Source organism: Mixophyes fleayi, chromosome 3 (assembly GCF_038048845.1).
Source record: "Mixophyes fleayi isolate aMixFle1 chromosome 3, aMixFle1.hap1, whole genome shotgun sequence".
Classification (NCBI taxonomy): domain Eukaryota; kingdom Metazoa; phylum Chordata; class Amphibia; order Anura; family Limnodynastidae; genus Mixophyes; species Mixophyes fleayi.
In genome coordinates, this window is record NC_134404.1 from 13,320,810 (window position 1) to 13,341,498 (window position 20,689).

At 41.3% G+C, this 20,689-nt stretch overlaps 1 protein-coding gene across 15 annotated transcripts in view; it reads right to left on the bottom strand.

Annotated features, from left to right (window-relative positions):
• Positions 1-20,689, bottom strand: part of OTOF (otoferlin) — a 309,139-nt gene that overhangs the window by 40,857 nt on the left and 247,593 nt on the right. For 10 of the 15 annotated variants that reach the window (XM_075201124.1, XM_075201132.1, XM_075201117.1 and 7 more), the window contains exons 19-30: positions 19,500-19,600; positions 12,858-12,948; positions 12,664-12,780; positions 10,437-10,589; positions 7,104-7,293; positions 6,751-6,875; positions 5,903-6,037; positions 4,779-4,940; positions 4,315-4,434; positions 4,045-4,206; positions 3,678-3,840; positions 517-647 (exon numbers count right to left, since the gene is read on the bottom strand). In XM_075201124.1, coding sequence (XP_075057225.1) covers positions 517-647; positions 3,678-3,840; positions 4,045-4,206; positions 4,315-4,434; positions 4,779-4,940; positions 5,903-6,037; positions 6,751-6,875; positions 7,104-7,293; positions 10,437-10,589; positions 12,664-12,780; positions 12,858-12,948; positions 19,500-19,600 — 1,650 coding nt within the window. The remainder of the gene's footprint in view (positions 1-516; positions 648-3,677; positions 3,841-4,044; positions 4,207-4,314; positions 4,435-4,778; positions 4,941-5,902; positions 6,038-6,750; positions 6,876-7,103; positions 7,294-10,436; positions 10,590-12,663; positions 12,781-12,857; positions 12,949-19,499; positions 19,601-20,689) is intronic. The other 5 variants (XM_075201127.1, XM_075201131.1, XM_075201129.1 and 2 more) reach the window with 1 other exon arrangement.

The following is a 20,689-nucleotide window of genomic DNA, read 5'->3' on the forward strand; positions in this document are numbered from 1 at the left end:
CCTTTTACTGAACAGAAAATCATATTAACCCAGGGCGGAGAAGTCCAGGGGGTAAATGTATCAAGCTGAGAGCTTTCCGGCGGGTTTCAAAAACCAATCAGATTCTAGTTATCATTAATTTAGTACATTCTACAAAATGATAGCTAGAATCTGATTGGTTGCTATAGGCAACATCTCCACTTTTCAAACCCGCCGGAAAACTCTCAGCTTGATACATTTACCCCCAGAGATGTCGGGTGCATGACACGACTGGACGGGGTGACCGTAGACCTCTTCTTGCGACATTTTAAATGCTTGCCTTAAGACTAAGCAGCCATTAGATACACTCTCCATCTGAGTGACTCTCGTACACTCATGTCCATCGTGGTCGAGACATTTATATAATAGGTTTCTGACAAAGGGGAATTATTTTTCTTCAATAAACTAATTCAGTATTTGGCTATTGTTACAGATAATAAAATTAAAGAAAAGCAGAGTATGGCATGGTTTAAATCATGGTCATCGTTAAATACTCACCGCCTCCAGCTTCACCATAGTCTCCATCTTCTTGATGGGAACTTCGGGCTCCATGTTGACGACTATTTCACCTGTGGGGCGAGAGTAGGGCCCTCCGTTTGCCAGTACCAAATAGCCATTCACCAACTTAGCTGGACAAAGGACAGAAAGGGACAGAGCACAGGACAGACTCAAGACGTGAGATAATGCAGCGTGAAATCACAGCTGGCGGGAGAGGGAGAAATAAAGGAAACGGAAACGCACAGTAATGCGGGAAACGGAAAGGAAATAAAGTCGAAGCTAAGTAAAAATCACACAGATAACTACAACTAAAGGGATTCTTCGTGAGCGTTAACCAACATGACTTAGCCAGACAAGGGGTATAAACAACAGCCACAAGCTGAAGCGCCACAAATTTCAGTTAACTGTGAAAGAGGCACTTATTGTCTGCACTCAAACACCCAGATGGCACATAATATTTATACATTGATATGTTAAATTTAAGAGCTGTCCTGGAAAGTTACCAGCGCTAAGTCAATAAACGCGTTTCACTGAGCAGTGAAATGCGTTGGTCTTTACTTCTGATTTCTTCCTTGTGATGTTATTAAACAAGGCCACTGGCAGGATCTTTTTCCCTATGGCTCTTATGATGACTCATTTCCACAAGGTAGAAATTATAAAATCTAGATGAACAGTTCCTAATTACCATTTATTAAGTCAACACTTAATGAGAAATATGCTATTTACTATTCCTTAGCTGAGCTATAATTTTTTTTATAGGGAAGTTTGACTATTTTTTCAATCGATGTTATAATGTTATTGACTCAAAAATTAATGGACTGAAATAAAAATGTATATATATACATATATACTATAAGTGGATATAATATGAAGTGTTTATTATGTGTATTTTTTATTCTTATTCTATTATCTATGTTATTTTTTTATTGTATTGTATGTGATTAATACATGTTTCTTAGTAATTTTTCTCCAGTTCTGAACTCAATCTTTCAAAGTGCTGTGTCTCATCCCAGTGCAGCAAAAATAAACATGCCTGCCTGATGATATAAAGTATTGCTGAAAACATTTTAAAAAAGCAATGCATTTAGTTGTAGGCAGGCATCTACAAGCTCATAGTTTAAAGTTACTTGAGGGTGGAAAACCCTTTTAAGCTGCTTCATATTCATATTACAAAGGAACAAGAATATTGGATCTGTATGTATAGAGCTACAGCAGCCATGCAGACATTATCTATGATTATTTTTAGCATAAGACCGATGGAAGCTGATCCCTGATTGACCACTAAGGGTTACTGGAAGGCTGTGCAGCTCATTTGTGTGGTCAAGGTTGTAAGTTGACTATTAATTCTTGCATTGTCCGTCTAACTGAAAATCAGTAAAGAAGGATGCTGAAGGGTGAATTATCACTTAAAATAATCAGATACATTTTACATCTCCTTCTGCTGAGAATGCAACATACAACAACTATGCTCAAACCCATGTGGAATCTATTTGATGAGGTGTAGTACATACATATAGCCAGCAGGGGGCCTATTGATAAGAACATTTTCACTTTCTATTCGCCGTTTACCACACCCAAAGTTATCTAGCTTATTTAGTGTAGTTAATAAGCATTAAAAGCCTTTTCCGAAAACTTGATTACATTTGTTAAAATCAGAGGATTCCTCTGTATACGGACACTGTGGAAGATTCCTCTGTATACGGACATTTCCCCAGAGGTGTCAGCTTATGGCCATATAAACCAAGGGAAAAACAGCAGAAAAGGAACAACAATGAGGAACTAATGACCTTTTTAAAAAAAAAAAGAAAAATATTATTATCAAGATTTTTTTAATCCTTCTGCCACATTTACAAGCAAAACATTATATTTGGGAATAGGGTGAGTGAATTTGAGTCTAATGTTTTCAATGATAGTTGTTTGCCCATTGCGAGCAATGGATAATGATTGATCTGAGACACATTGATGATGCTTAACTAGGTGGAAAATCTGACAGCAATAGCGGAAGAATTGGCTTAGATGCTGTATTCAGGTGTAAATGGTGAGAGAACGTGATGTTGTTAGAACACTGCACCACTAGATGGCCCTGTAGCTTCTTTTCTGCCTTCAAATTCTATGGGGCATATTCAATTGTTAAAAAGTTCTGCGGCGTTAAAACTAGTACAGTTAATACGGTAAAATCTAGCTGGATTTCAGCTCGTGGCTCAGGGAGCTGCAAGCTGAAATCTAGTGAGTAAATTACCGTATTAACTGTTTTTCCGCGCACGATTACCGTAATAACGGTAATTGTGTGCGGACTGCGGGATTTTCGGCTTTTCTGCCGACAATTGAATATGCCCCTATGTCTCTATGTGTTTTTTTCAAATAGGCAAAAAAGCAGAAATACAAATTGCATGGCAGATAATATATGCAAACCGTACTTAGATCTTCCATAGGCAGCCCCTCACCCCGATCCCGTTATATTTAGAGGGTTTGTGGGCAATATTAGATGATCAGTTCTATTTTCATGTAATTGATTCACAAATCGCTCATTCTTTGCTCAAGAAAAGACTTTCTAACAGAAGATGTTAACAGAAAAAATAATGTATAGTATAATATACATTGTTTAATGAATCGGTTGTTGCAAGAATCAATTTTGCTTCAAATCTTAAAGGTTTTTTTCCACCCTGACTTTAGTGAACTGATTGCAAAGCCGGAACATTTCTACAGCCTAAATATATGCAGTTGTTCACTTCTCTTGTTAGGGATTCAATATAACACTATTGCTACAAATACCTCCGTTATTATTATCTCCATTGGGTAAAGATCTAATACTGAATAAAGTGACAATTTTGACCTCTTAAGACTTAGCAGAAATGAATATATTAGCCTGTATCAGAGCCGAGATGTGTGCCATGGGACGTTCGTCAGTAAGTTCTAGACTGTAAGCTCTGAGGAACAGGGCCACCTCTACCCTGTGTCTTAGGTCTGCACCTCCTTTGTTAACCGCAGATGTACCCCGCTCAGGTTTGATGTATAACTTGTATTTTGTATGATTTGTTATTCTGACTGCCCAGTGCTGCAGACATGTGTAGCACCTGACAAATATACTAAGATAATGATGATGATAAAGATGATGATGATGATCATGAGAGGTCAACACTCTGAATGAGATTACACAATACCTGCTGTGTTCCAGTGTTGAGATTTCTTGTCCGGGGGTCGGTAGATAAATTTGCGCAGTGAGCTGACGGCATGTGACCCCACCAGAGTATACCTCCCGAACGCTCGGCAGTCCACCACCCGGATATTCAAGGGTGGATGAAGCAGCTCGTTCTCCGGAAGGTCCTGCGAACAAACCCCAAAGACATTGGCACAAATCAATCACAAGTCAGAACATTAATAGAAATAGCTTCGTTCTGTGGCAGACATGGTGAAATTAACTTTTCATCATCACAAATAAATGAGTTTATCTGTTATAAATTCTTGAAGGGACTGTGTACATTGTGTTTCACTATATATCTACATCATATATTGCTGGTGTCCACTTACCACTTCAAACCATTTAACTAAAGTGCTAAAGTTTGGGTTCTTCTTGTAGTTCTGGATGAGGGCTGATTGGACCCCTTTACCGGCACATTCAATGTCTACTCTCGGCCTGTCCACCTGGGCAAGATTGACTCTCTTTAGGTCTCTCAGTCCCCAGAACAGGATCTAGAAAAAGAGATATTGTAATAAATATAATCACTGGTCAAACTGAAACTCAGGACCACAACAATAGGTAATGATGACCTCACATCAAATCTAAAAGGACACTCATACCTCTACTCTGTATTTACTGAGGACGGGTCGGATGCCCATTGGAACCGGCAAGATGGGTCCTCTCTCCAAGTCTGTTGGTCCATCAATAGCTGGAAGGTCGGATTTACCAGCGGGGCCAATCTACAAGACGGATATTATGACATTTATTAAGTAGTTTTACACCATGATTATACATTTTCCATATGCCAAATATTTTGAATTACCAAATATGACAAAGATGACAATGTTTATGTCTTTATTCAGGTTTGACCACCCTAGCTATGAAGGCTCATTTTACTAGTACCTACTGTTAATGTCTGTTTTGCCCTTGGACCTAGCCACATACATTGCAAAATCATATGTTGTCTCCATAAATAACAGATTTCACTAATGTCCGATCTATGACAATGTGAATGTAGACGCTGAACCTTCAGGGTTTCAGGGTAAAACTGGAAGCATCAATCCAACCAACGACCGGTCCATACCTGGAGGAGTTCAAAGGCCGCCAGCAGGTCTCCGGCAGTGGAGTTCCCACGGTATATCTGGTAATACTCCAGTTGTGGTGGGAACCTTGGAGGACAATACCTTTCATCAGCCATTTTCACTACCGGCTTAGCAAACGTCCTTCCCATGAAATCCGCCTTTCCCTGAAAAACAATAATATGATTATTAAATACAACACAACTGCCTACACTGACGAGGAGTTCAATGGTGCCGACATCACCCTTCCTTTCTCGGTAAGAAAATATGGGTGTTCTACCAGTAACTATGTTAGTGTACTAGAGGTCATGTGTACCCCAACATATTAGCTGCCTAACACACCCCCTCCCCAACTTAAGAGACATCCTTCCTCCCAAGGCAAGGACAAATACGGTCTTACCACAAATCCAGACCTGATAAAGTGCTTCAGAGATACTGGCAGGGGCTTTTCTACATAATTGCAATTTGTGCAATTGTCCTTAACCAATAAAGAAGAATGTCCAACGCGTTTAACCTTCTCCCAAGAGATGATATTAGGTTTGGTCCCACTGTGCTCTTTCATCTATGTCTCATTTTACTTATCTGGTCCCAGTTCAATATGGGCAGCACGGTGGCTTAGTGGCTAGCACTTCTGCCTCACAGCACTGGGGTCATGAGTTCGATTCCCGACCATGACCTCATCTGTGTGGAGTTTGTATGTTCTCCCTGTGTTACATTCCAAAAACATACTAGTAGGTTAATTGGCTGCTATCAAATTGACCCCAGTCTGTGTGTCTGTGTGTGTGTGTGTTAGGGAATTTAGACTGTAAGTTCCAATGGGGAAGGGACTGATGTGAGTGAGTTCTCTGTACAGCGCTGCGGAATTAGTAGCGCTATATAAATAGCTGACGAAGATGCTGATGATGATGAATATGTGGATAATTGTGCAAAAGCCCTAACTGGACGTACACTCGCAGCTGGGTAGCTGCACAAATTACTCTGCGCAGTGTGGATTGAGCAGGTGAGTATAAATGGGCGGTGAACACTGAAGCTCTAACAAAGGGTTAACGAGCAGAGCCAGAGAGATCAGCTAGAGCCTCTCCTGTATTGTTCTAGTCTAATAGAAGATAACAGATGAGTATATATTTACCACTGTGTCTTGATCGTAGACCTCAATGACTATAATGGGAGGATCATCGCGCATCTCGTTTGCTTCTCCGTAAAGTTCCACGTTGTCAAACACCAGTAATTGGTCCCATGTGGGGCAGAGAGTCTCATTGAGCACCTGAGATAGAAATGGATAAGATCTATAACCTCAGTTCTACCCACGCAGGAAGCTCAGAACCGATCGCTGTGTTCTCACTTTCTATAACTCTTACATGTATATGTTGTTCTACGATTGCATTTATTATATTATTATACCACTTATCAGCAAAACGTATTCGAAAAATGTGATGGATATATCTTGTGTACACAGCGATAGATATGTATCAAGCTGAGAGTTTTCCGTCAGGTTAGAAAAGTGGAGATGTTGCCTATAGCAACCAATCAGATTCTAGCTCTAATTTTCTAGAATGCACTAAATAAATGATAGCCAGAATCTGGTTGGTTTCTCAAACCCGCCGGAAAACTCTCAGCTTGATACATTTACCCAAAATGTGAGAGTATGCATTACAGTGCCTTGGATGCGTCTAATCAATTTATGAATATTAGGCTTAAAAACCCACACATAACAAAACTGTCTTTTAAAAGAGACATTTTAGAACAACAAATTCTATCAAAAATAGTATTGAGAAAAAGAAATTGAACATACTTACATTACAAACAACTTTTCGTACGTTAAGAGATCTCTACAGATAATTATCAAAAGAATTTCTATACATAGATTGGAACCACAAGGCATTTGCTCATCTTTTGGGATGAACATTAATGGTTTACATTGATTAAAACGGTTGTTTACTGGGTCATGTAAAGAAGCAGCACGGAGTCCGGACTCACCTCTGTGCACTGACTCTGAGTGTTAAAGAAGACTCGGGCAAATGGGTCAGAGAGACCGCTACTGTCTGCCGCAAACAAACTGCGCGCTTGGTACATGTGCGCTCGCAGCTGGAACACCTGCTTCTCTGGGGAACAAAAACAGAACTGTAACACGCAGGGAACAGAGCGACATGGACTGCATCATACATGTCCTGGACAACACACATGCAACCATGAATGGTTGTATGCCCAGTGGTTAAAAGAACTGACTTATAAACAGAGTTAGGTAATCTGTGGCTACGCCAGCCACAGTGGAACTACAGCATCAACTTTATGACAGATAAGACAAACAGGACAATTCTTTCATCACTTACTTGTGTAGCTTAAGCTGATTGGAGGGAAGCATTGCAGCCCAGGACCCTTGATTGCTTTAATCTCCTCAAAGCCACATGGAAGACCACACAAGAAATCCCTTCTCTGCTTATTCAATCCCAGCCACAGGTAGACCTCCATCTTTGCTTGTACGGTCCAACCTGCTGGGCCAAAGCCTCTTCTACCCGGCAGCTGGAGGGATAGAAACGAGGAGAGAATGAGGTAGGTGAGATAGGCTTCTGCTCCTAAAAATCCAAATATTTAAATAAAACACATTAACCCTAGTGTGTGTCCATCTGCTTGTTAGGGAGTATAGATTAAGCTCAACTGGAGGAACAAGCCAGAGATTAAATATTCTCTGTAAAGTGCTGTGTGATATGTAGGCGCTATATAAATATCTTGAGCAGAAATACCATGTTTAGGTAAGAGGGAATAAAACATATGATCACAAAGAACAGCCAGTCTAGATCTCTATCTGGTTACAGATTCCGTATTATGTTTGTGGATAAAACATCTGAAAGATTTATGTCTCTCTTCTTTACTCTTAGAATGTGGAACTCTGGGAGAATTGATACGAGCGACGTTGTGGCACATTCTGTGCAAAGTTCCGAGAGATCCAATCTCCCAGTTCCGCTTCTGGCTTCTCCACTGCACGATGTACTTGCAGATCCGCAACTCTCTGACTTTATAGTGTATACAGAGAGCAGGATGACAACAGTCAGTTCCTTCTGCTGAGGTTGTGGTAGAACTGGGGACACTTCTGACTAAACTCCACAATCTGGACATGTTAAAAAAAAATTCTATCATGTCTTCTGGAAATGATCTTCCGACTGGAGTTATATAGCTATATGGCAGGTGCGTGTGGGATCGGACCCATTATCAGTATATCTGGATGTGAAGGACATGTTGTGTAATGGTAAAAGGACACAATGCACCGGATGCGATGATAGACTGAGGGTTCGTTAGGCAACCTGTAGCTTGCCAGCTGCTGTGGAACTACTGGTCTCAGCATGTCACACTAGTCAAGGTATGTAAGGACAAGTTGGGAATTGTAGCTCTATAACATCCAGCAAGCCGCCTGCCTCTGGACTTGTGGTCCCCTGGTTAGGATATAATTGAGTTTACTAGTTGTTCTCTTATGCTTTATACTGTAGATGTCAGAGCATTTGCTGAACGTCGTCATGTGCTACAATACAGTCTCCCTGCAATCTGATCCTTGTCTTCAGATTATTGTTCCACTGTGAAATAATGTGGAACATTTAGGCCACCAATATCCACAGCATACTAAAAACTGTTCATCATCTCTCATCTATACATCCATCTGACATCTTTAGTTTCCTGAATAATTCCCTGTATTTCTCCTTGTTACACTTAATATTGGTTTCATCTCTTGGTGTCATACGTGGGTTTTGGAAGCAGCAATTTCTGCTTCAATAAAAAACAACAGATATTGGCTGTAAATTCGCATCAGTGATGCCTCTGGGCCCTGCTCTCCGCTATCACACAAACGGTTTCCAAAGCATCCAGAGCTCCAGAAGGCTGCATGCAGCGTTTTCACCAAGCAGATATAAAAATGCTGCACTCTAGGCCTATTGAAATGAATGTGAAACGCTGAGGGCTGAAATGCACAAGCTGTAGATAACTACTGGTGTATCAAAGCAGCGTTTTCCCCAGCTAATAATAAATTCTCAAAAACACCAATGAGATGCTCCTTTCATTTATGTTTGAAAGCAGCAGAAATACTTTGTTTCTTAAATGCCGGTGTGACACCTATCTAATGTATGTGATTTAATGCTGCCTGTGGATATTTATATCAATACATTGTAATGACTAGAGGTATTTCTCCCTGGATACACTGATACTTGTGTAGACTGACTAATCTATATGGAAAGGAGTAATAACCTGCTCCATTGCCCACTCTAATAGAGGTCATATCTCAGGTCTGTTAGAAGCCAGATACGGTAAAACTGCTTACGCTGCAGACTGTGGGGAGAGCTCTATGTGATTGTCAGTCGCGGGAGCAGAACTAGGAGTGAGGGACGACCTCAATTACTGAGCCCACACAGAACTGACGGAGCATTAACAAACTCACAGTGATTCCCCGTAGTCTTCATCCTTATTCACTCTACTACAGAACACATCTTATCCATGATAGTGTTCCAATGTCAGTATTAACACATTGGTACCAGCAGTGTCTGGCTGGGTGTTAAGGGGTGAGACGTGGCTCAGAGGCCTATTGGGAGCTTTTTAAAGGAAAAAAAAATGCAGATAGCCCAGTGACCCAGCCGAAGGTAGCCGGCTGTGGGTCCAGCCTCTACAGCTAGGGTGTAGCCAGAGGGGTTCGTTAGTCAGCTGACATTAAATTATTATGCAGATGGTATGATATTTATTGAGTCACTCAGCTCAACCAATTAGTTAATTTATAGCAATTAGCAGTAATGAGCAACAGGCAGTTCTAGGGCTACAAGAAGCCCTGTAAGGCTTCTCCTGTGGCCCCCAGCTCCCTCCTCATCGTCACATTGGTTTGTTATAACTGTATGTAACACTCAGGGGCAGGCTGGGCTGGGGGGCATCTGTTCCCCGGGCCGGGCCCTTAGTGGGCAGCCTTGGGCCGGGTCACTGGCCACCAGCATTTTTGTCCCTTTAAATGTTCCTAATAGGCTGCTGAGTCGAGCCTTGCCCTCCAGGCTAAAATTTGCCAGCCCTCCCCTGGTAACACTTGTTTAGTATGCTGCTGATATCTTATTACAGATAGGTGTCTCGTTTTGTTTTAACTTATTTCTGAGATTAAGGGTGATGCAGGGGCAAACGCAGGATTTGTAGAGGGGGGTTTCCACACCACGCCGCCAGTGGGCGTGACCAGCATGCGTGGGGGCGTGGCTATAATATTAGACAGTGCTTGACTGCTCTCCAACTCTTCCTATCCCCATAATATACATGGGCAATGCTGCGTGCACTACTGTTAGGTCCAGCCACCTCAATTATACAGTGCCCCATGCTTGGATGGGGGTTTTCCAGACACTAGGAAACCCCCACACAGTTTGCCTATGTGATGTGTGGCCTTTTTGAAGGTTAGAGGGCCCACCATGTGGCCCCTGAACTGTATCAGCCTGCCTATTGCTGAAATAGAGGGATCCTTATTGCAATGGACAAGCAAGTCTACTCTGTCTGCATGCCACACTCGCATTGCATCCTATAAACGCACAATGCTGTACATGATATAGATCTTGTTGTCATGTTTTGTCCCACAAACCACTAGTTGGAGCCCTGGTAATCTTGACGGCTGTTCTGAGTCTGTCTGTTAGATCTTGGCCTATTCTGACGCTGCCACTAACCTTAAGGAAGACGCACTTGACCTTGCCACAGTCCTTTCCAGTCTCCTCGTCCACGATAGAGTACAGGATGTCCTTGGAGGGGATGCGGGCGTAGGCTACACGCTTGTTGTTGCTCAACATCCAGATGAAGATGTCTGGTATACTGTGCTGTGGCTGTGAGGAGAGACAACGAAACGATCACCGGGATGAATCCATTAGTTCACAGAGAACCTCATATCTCCCAAAACTGAAGTCATTTCACACGTTACTGTTGTTCAACTTTCACCCCCTAAAATGTCATTATCATTAATCCTTTTTCTCTATGCAACGTGTAATTCTCAGTATCTAAAACGATATTCTTGACAGATACCAGGCTGACAGTCAGGTGGTGGCTGACATATGTTATACCAACAACACTACTTTCAAATTTTGATTAAAAATTTATTATCCTTCAATAAACCTAAAAAAGATTTATTGATGGAATATTTTACTAACAAGCAAACAAATGAAAAAATCAGTTGGTGCTCTGAGCCTGGCACGTCTAAATACCGCAAACACCAATATTCATAAGGAAATAAATGTCCAATAAAATGTAAAAAACTGTCTATAAATATTTTCAGCAATCAGGAAATGAATAAGTAGTTATACTGCAACTCTAACACTGATGTTCTGTTGTTCCACAGACAATATAATTATATCCAGAAATTTTCCAGCAATAAGTTATGTTTAAGTTTAATAAAGATTAAAAAAGATTGAAAACAATACATTTTAAAAGTTTTTAAAATCTTTTCCTCTCTGCTGCTGATTGGCGGGCTCTGAATTATTATTATTGCTTAATTCTCAGTGTCTGTGTTTATCTTGTGTGTATGGACAAAGCACAGCACCACTTCTCCTGTTCTGTATGCAAATCTCTGCATTACTCTCAGTATACGAGATTATTACAGACATAGCACGTGTCCTGCTCTCTGAGATAGATATAAGACGTGGTTCTGTATAGTATCTATGACAAGTGCTCAGTACTGATTCTCCTGATCGGAATGTTGGATGCAATTTTCAGTACGGTATTATTCCCTATATGTGGAAACTGCAATGTCATCTCTCTTTAACATATGATCAAATTATTACTCTTAATACAGGAGAGATACTGAGAATTACATTCAGGAAAAGGACATTAAAAATAGAAGACCCATTAGACACAAAAAGAAAACAATTTGAGGGATCCTGAAGTTTAATGACTGGTAGGAACTATACACCGCCGATTGGAAAAACATCAAATATTACCCATAGGACTTATAGTGACATATATAATGAATTATGATGCCTAAATACTGCATAGCTTATATGGTAGAGCCTACCTACAGTATTTACTGATAAAATTATTATCTCTTATATATAAGGGTCCGCAGAGCCGTACATAGGGGAATGAACAGAGTACACAATCACAAACCACACATTGCACACAACAGCTACAAATAGTACGTACATAACCTATATAATATAACTCACCTGCAGAATAGATTGACATAACCTATATAACATAGTCCTTCTACAGTATAAGCTGACATAACCTATATAACATAGCCCTTCTACAGTATAAGCTGACATAACCTATATAACATAGCCCTTCTACAGTATAAGCTGACATAACCTATATAACATAGCCCTTCTACAGTATAAGCTGACATAACCTATATAGCATAGTCCTTCTACAGTATAAGATGACATAACCTATATAGCATAGTCCTTCTACAGTATAAGCTGACATAACCTATGTAACAAAGCCCTTCTACAGTATAAGCTGACATAACCTATATAGCATAGTCCTTCTACAGTATAAGCTGACATAACCTATGTAACATAGCCCTTCTACAGTATAAGCTGACATAACCTATATAACATAGCCCTTCTACAGTATAAGCTGACATAACCTATGTAACATAGCCCTTCTACAGTATAAGCTGACATAACCTATATAACATAGCCCTTCTACAGTATAAGCTGACATAACCTATGTAACATAGCCCTTCTACAGTATAAGCTGACATAACCTATATAACATAGCCCTTCTACAGTATAAGCTGACATAACCTATGTAACATAGCCCTTCTACAGTATAAGCTGACATAACCTATATAACATAGGCCACCCATAATATATATATTGATGTCACCTATATAACATAGGCGACCTACAGTATATAATGATGTAACTTATATGACTGCTATATATATATAGAAGAATGGCCCACCTCATCTGCCAGGAATCGCAGTTTCTGCAGGAAATTCTGGACTAATTTTAGTTTATCTTTCACCGTATTTTTCTTCACTTGGGACCTCATTGTCTTGGCTTGTGTCCCCATATTCTCCTGTAGGTGTAAACATAAGAGTGAGAACACGGTAGAACATGTATTGGGACAGCAGACACATATGTGCAGGTAGTTACCAGTTCTCGCATGCAGGACTTCAATCTCTCCCGGTCCAGTTTGGTCCGACCATTCTGATTCTGGTCCTTATTCGCCAGGGTGACAAAGCGGCTGAAAAGGAAATTATTTATAGTATTATAATGTCAAAGAGGCATCGTACATGTATTAATGTAAAACAACAAATCTGTCCACAGCTATTGTGCAGATTATATAGGAAATAAACAGTAGAAACTATGTTCTGGGGTAAATATCAATTTGGCATTAAAGATTCCACCATGCCTACAGGGTGATAGTACAGTTATTATACTGGGTATTTAAAGACAGTCATATCTGAAAACAACAATGAAACTGCTGAGAATTCCTTCATATTGCTGAAATGCTGCAAACAGAAGGTTTACCAGCTTTGGTGGGAGGAATCCCATAGCCTGAGATTTGGTGGGAGGGAATCCATACAATATGGGATACCATAGTCAGACGTATGATGGGAGGGAATCCCATAGCCTGATCTTTGGTGGGAGGGAATGGCATAGCCTGACCTCTGGTGGGAGGGAATCCCATAGTCTGACCTCTGGTGGAAGGGAATCCCATAGTCTGACCTCTTTTGGGAGGAAATCCCATAGAAATCCCTCCTCTCCTTCTGTTCTCCACCACCTTAACTCTGCTATTCAGCTCCTTGTCTCTTCTACGAGGTCCTCCTGCCCTTCTACCCCTCTTGGGGCTCTCACCTCTCATCTAGCTGTACATTGAGCTTCGGAGTTACTGTGCTTTTTGTTAACTGTACCGTGCTGTCTCACCCTGTATAGTGTTTCTGTCTGTCCCTGTATGGCGCTACGGATAGCTAGTGGCGCCCTATAAATAAAAAATAATAATAATAATAATAATAGTCTGACCTCTGGTGGGAGGGAATCCCATAGCTTGACCTCTAGTGGGAGGAAATTCCATAGCTTGACCTCTAGTTGGAGGAAATCCCATTGCCTGACCTCTGGTGGGAGAGAATCCCATAGCCTGACCTCTGGTGGGAGGGAATCCCATAGTCTGACCTCTGGTGAGAGGGAATTCCATAGCTTACTCTCCACCTGTGATAATCTACCTCATCTGTGAGATAGCAGACACTACAGGTGCTCTCTACCTGTGATAATCTACCTCATGTAAGAGAGAGCAGGCAATGCTGATACTCTCTACCTGTGATAATCTTCCTCATCTGAGAGAGAGCAGACAATGCTGATACTCTCTATCTGTGATAATCTTCCTCATCTGAGAGAGAGCAGACAATGCTGATACTCTCTACCTGTGATAATCTTCCTCATCTGAGAGAGAGCAGACAATGCTGATACTCTCTACCTGTGATAATATACCTCATCTGTGATATAGCAGATACTCCAGATACTGTCTACCTGTGATAATCTACCTCATCTAAGAGAGAGCAGACACTGCTGATACTCTCTATCTGTGATAATCTACCTCATCTAAGAGAGAGCAGACACTACTGATACTCTCTACCTGTGATAATCTACCTCATCTAAGAGAGAGCAGACAATGCTGATACTCTCTACCTGTGATAATCTACCTCATCTGTGATATAGCAGATACTCCAGATACTGTCTACCTGTGATAATCTACCTCATCTAAGAGAGAGCAGACACTGCTGATACTCTCTATCTGTGATAATCTACCTCAACTGAGAGAGAGCAGACAATGCTGATACTCTCTACCTGTGATAATATACCTCATCTGTGATATAGCAGATACTCCAGATACTGTCTACCTGTGATAATCTACCTCATCTAAGAGAGAGCAGACACTGCTGATACTCTCTACCTGTGATAATCTTCCTCATCTGAGAGAGAGCAGACAATGCTGATACTCTCTACCTGTGATAATATACCTCATCTGTGATATAGCAGATACTCCAGATACTGTCTACCTGTGATAATCTACCTCATCTAAGAGAGAGCAGACACTACTGATACTCTCTACATGTGATAATCTACCTCATCTAAGAGAGAGCAGACAATGCTGATACTCTCTACCTGTGATAATCTACCTCATCTGTGATATAGCAGACACTACAGGTGCTCTCTACCTGTGATAATCTACCTCATCTAAGAGAGAGCAGACACTACTGATACTCTCTACCTGTGATAATCTTCCTCATCTGAGAGAGAGCAGACAATGCTGATACTCTCTACCTGTGATAATCTACCTCATCTGTGATATAGCAGATACTCCAGATACTGTCTACCTGTGATAATCTACCTCATCTAAGAGAGAGCAGACACTGCTGATACTCTCTATCTGTGATAATCTACCTCAACTGAGAGAGAGAGCAGACACTGCTGATACTCCCTACCTGTGATAATCTTCCTCATCTGAGAGAGAGCAGACAATGCTGATACTCTCTACCTGTGAAAATATTCCTCATCTGAGAGAGAGCAGACACTGCTGATACTCTCTACCTGTGATAATCCACCTCATCTGTGATATAGCAAATACTCCAGATACTGTCTACCTGTGATAATCTACCTCATCTAAGAGAGAGCAGACACTACTGATACTCTCTACCTGTGATAATCTTCCTCATCTGAGAGAGCAGACACTGCTGATACTCTCTACCTTTGATAATCTTCATCATCTGAGAGCAGACACTGCTGATACTCTCTACCTGTGATAATCTTCCTCATCTGAGAGAGAGCAGACACTGCTGATACTCTCTACCTGTGACAAACTATCTCATCTGAGAGATAGCAGACACTGCTGATACTCTCTACCTGTGATAATCTACCTCAACTGAGAGAGAGAGCAGACACTGCTAAAACTCTCTACCTGTGATAATTTTCCTCATCTGTGAGAGAGCAGATACTGCTGATACTCTCTACCCGTGATAATATACCTCATCTGTGAGAGAGCAGATACTGCTGATACTCTCTATCTGTGACAAACTATCTCATCTGAGAGAGAGCATACAATGCTGATACTCTCTACCTATGATAATCTTCCTCATCTGAGAGAGAGCAGACACTGCTGACTCTCTACCTGTGATAATCTACCTCATATGTGAGATAGCAGACACTCCAGGTGCTCTCTACCTGTGATAATCTACCTCATGTAAGAGAGAGCAGACACTGCTGATACTCTCTACCTGTGATAATCTTCCTCATCTGAGAGAGAGCAGACACTGCTGATACTCTCTACCTGTGATAATATACCTCATCTGTGATATAGCAGATACTCCAGATACTGTCTACCTGTGATAATCTACCTCATCTAAGAGAGAGCAGACACTGCTGATACTCTCTACCTGTGATAATCTTCCTCATCTGAGAGAGAGCAGACAATGCTGATACTCTCTACCTGTGATAATATACCTCATCTGTGATATAGCAGATACTCCAGATACTGTCTACCTGTGATAATCTACCTCATCTAAGAGAGAGCAGACACTACTGATACTCTCTACATGTGATAATCTACCTCATCTAAGAGAGAGCAGACAATGCTGATACTCTCTACCTGTGATAATATACCTCATCTGTGATATAGCAGATACTCCAGATACTGTCTACCTGTGATAATCTACCTCATCTAAGAGAGAGCAGACACTACTGATACTCTCTACATGTGATAATCTACCTCATCTAAGAGAGAGCAGACAATGCTGATACTCTCTACCTGTGATAATCTACCTCATCTGTGATATAGCAGACACTACAGGTGCTCTCTACCTGTGATAATCTACCTCATCTAAGAGAGAGCAGACACTACTGATACTCTCTACCTGTGATAATCTTCCTCATCTGAGAGAGAGCAGACAATGCTGATACTCTCTACCTGTGATAATCTACCTCATCTGTGATATAGCAGATACTCCAGATACTGTCTACCTGTGATAATCTACCTCATCTAAGAGAGAGCAGACACTGCTTACTCTCTATCTGTGATAATCTACCTCAACTGAGAGAGAGCAGAAAATGCTGATACTCTCTACCTGTGATAATATACCTCATCTGTGATATAGCAGATACTCCAGATACTGTCTACCTGTGATAATCTACCTCATCTAAGAGAGAGCAGACACTGCTGATACTCTCTACCTGTAATAATCTTCCTCATCTGAGAGAGAGCAGACAATGCTGATACTCTCTACCTGTGATAATATACCTCATCTGTGATATAGCAGATACTCCAGATACTGTCTACCTGTGATAATCTACCTCATCTAAGGGAGAGCAGACACTACTGATACTCTCTACATGTGATAATCTACCTCATCTAAGAGAGAACAGACAATGCTGATACTCTCTACCTGTGATAATCTACATCATCTGTGATATAGCAGACACTACAGGTGCTCTCTACCTGTGATAATCTACCTCATCTAAGAGAGAGCAGACACTACTGATACTCTCTACCTGTGATAATCTTCCTCATCTGAGAGAGAGCAGACAATGCTGATACTCTCTACCTGTGATAATCTACCTCATCTGTGATATAGCAGATACTCCAGATACTGTCTACCTGTGATAATCTACCTCATCTAAGAGAGAGCAGACACTGCTGATACTCTCTATCTGTGATAATCTACCTCAACTGAGAGAGAGAGCAGACACTGCTGATACTCTCTACCTGTGACAAACTATCTCATCTGAGAGCAGACACTGCTGATACTCTCTACCTGTGATAATCTACCTCATCTGAGAGAGAGCAGACAATGCTGATACTCTCTACCTGTGATAATCTACCTCAACTGAGAGAGAGAGCAGACACTGCTGATACTCTCTACCTGTGATAATCTACCTCAACTGAGAGAGAGAGAGCAGACACTGCTGATACTCTCTACCTGTGATAATTTTCCTCATCTGTGAGAGAGCAGATATTGCTGATACTCTCTACCCGTGATAATCTACCTCATCTGTGAGAGAGCAGACACTGCTGATACTCTCTATCTGTGACAAACTATCTCATCTGTGAGAGAGCAGATATTGCTGATACTCTCTACCTGTGATAATCTACCTCATCTGAGAGAGAGCAGACACTGCTGATACTCTCTACCTGTGATAATCTACCTCAACTGAGAGAGAGAGCAGACACTGCTGATACTCTCTACCTGTGATAATTTTCCTCATCTGTGAGAGAGCAGATATTGCTGATACTCTCTACCCGTGATAATCTACCTCACCTGTGAGAGAGCAGATATTGCTGATACTCTCTACCCGTGATAATCTACCTCATCTGTGAGAGAGCAGACACTGCTGATACTCTCTACCTGTGACAAACTATCTTATCTGAGAAAAAGAAGACACTGCTGATACTCTCTACCTGCGATAATCTACCTCAAGTGAGAGAGAGCAGATACTGTTGCTATGCTCTACCTAAGATAAACTACCTAATCTGAGAGAGAGCAGACACTGCCTGTGACTGGATCACTTATAAATAACTTATGGTATAAATTTATTTAAAGGAAATAGCGCAGGGCGCTTATTTATATAATTGCAAATGTACTTGTTTTTTATATTGTGGGTGTGTTGGTAAAATAGATATCTTTATTTCTGAGAGCAGAGGAAGAAATGTGTTTGTTTTATCTTTGCCAGAGGAAATATATGATTTGTGAGGTATATATCTGATATAATAAGCCTTTGTGGAGGAAGTATTTTGTGTATCGTGATGTGGGGAGATGACTTGTTTGGAGTTTTGTACCTTTCTTTGGGAATGTGTATTCTGTGACTGTCTGAAGAAAGGACCTATGTTAATCTCATGTTAATTAAACCTTTTGATGTGTGAGGGTCTAGCACCTGAAGACACAGGAACGTTTAATTAGACTGCTGTTAGATTTCCTGTGTCCAGAATAAGATGCAGGAAATCACAGCAAGTTTGAGAATATCACAGATAAGTGTAAATATTGTTAGCTTTGCATTGCATGTAAATCCATGTTTGGGTAAACAAATTGTATCCTGATTTTAAAAATATCTCAGACCTCAAGGGGGCTGGCTTACCCAGTGAGGCTGTGTTCAAATCTGTATAAAAAGCACTGTCTTGTAAAATGGTCCTTCTTGTTCCATCTATCCTGCTCCCCGGTACCTTCAACCAGGGTGAGCAAATAAACATCACTTGCTTCAAAGACCTGCTTGGAAAACTTTTCTATCATGTGACCTACAGATTAGACTCATAATCTAATCCGTTCTTGGCTGTTTCTGAGGTTTGGACCCAGCATCCAGTACCACCGCTCTGCCCGCTATCAAGCAGCTCTGGCCAGTGTGATAGGCCAGGGGGGATCCATCCACAGCAACCCTGATCCATAGGATGAGGTCAGGAGTACCAGCCCAGGTACACCAGTAACGGGGTACACTCGCAGCGTCAGTTACCCAGAAGGAACTTGGTTCTGGATGCCGGTAAGGAGTCCAGTGGTGGCAGCATTTGAAAGCCCCTCCTACTGCAGTTAGAGGGCGCAATTGGGATAACGACAGGGAACAGTGGCAAAGTAAGCCCAGCAACAGACAGGGTGGCATAGGTGGTAGATCCTGTCACACTGCCGATACGCTCTACCTGTGATAATCTACCTCATCTGAGAACTAGTTGGCAGTCCAAGTACTGTCTATGTGTGACAATCTACCCTATCAGTTGCAACGACTGATATATCAAGAGGTACAGAGAGATATTATACTCACAAACAGCTGCTACTTAGCTCTTCCAGGACCCCTCGCAGCCTCCTTTCTGGGTACGGCTTCTCCGTTTTTATCATCTCATGGACGTCGTTCAACCCTTCCTCCTGTATGGGCCGTATGGAGAGTTAGTTACGGAACAGAATACAGGGTTATTTATCATAGTATAACGGCAGTCACATTTATCACTATCTGCCGTCTGCATGGAGCAATCTTGTGTGACGAGCGCGTAAACAGAATTATTAGATTGTCAGTTTCAATGACCATCCGGAGCTCAGGAGATTGCAATTTAAAAACTGACGGTTTTGTAAGTGTGAATTTTTCACAGCAAGCATAGGTATATCCGCTTGGATAAATCTGTTTACTAGAAAAGACGTTGATAAATAGATTTGCTACAGTATGTTTCAGTGACACTCTTATTATTCCTATAGCACATCTTTATTGTTACTAGTTTTTCTTCTCTATATAGTTTTCCCTATATTACTTAACTTTATTTTTATTAGGGCATTTTAGTATAGAAACCGTTATCTCAATATATGAGAAGATACAAAATTACAGATTTTTTTAAATTGCATAAAGTAATAAACCGTGGTGACAATTCTGTCTCTTTTCCCATCTTCCGATTCCACCTCACCCCAGAAACTCATTTCCTCTGTATAATCTGACTGTGCTATGTAATTAGTATCACTCCTCTCCCAGGGGTTTGGCTAACAATTAGCTAACGCTGTTAAGTCCCATTACAGAATCCCCTTGTGTTTCCTCACAATTAACTAACGCTTTGCGGCGGAGTTTAGACATCACTGCACTCTGCTTGTAATTAGCTTTGGCTACAATGTCTGAGTCAGCAATATTAAGACGACATCCGTTGGGTACATGAATGTGGATAATGATCTGTGAATGAGAAAAAGTTTCTGGGCTGAGCATTTTATGAGGTTATAGTCCGTGAATATAATCCCACGAGCCAGATGTCACAGGGATCACTGTGAGATGGTTCTGTAAAGTGACGCTAACTGTTATGCCAGTAATAGGGTAGCACAGTGGCTCAGTGGTTAGCACTACTGCCTCACAGCACTGGGGTCATGAGTTCATATCCCGACCATGGCCTTATCTGTGTGGAGTTTGTATGTTCTCCCCGTGTTTGCGTGGGTTTCCTCCGGGGGCTCTGGTTTCCTCCCGCACTCCAAAAAAAACCATAC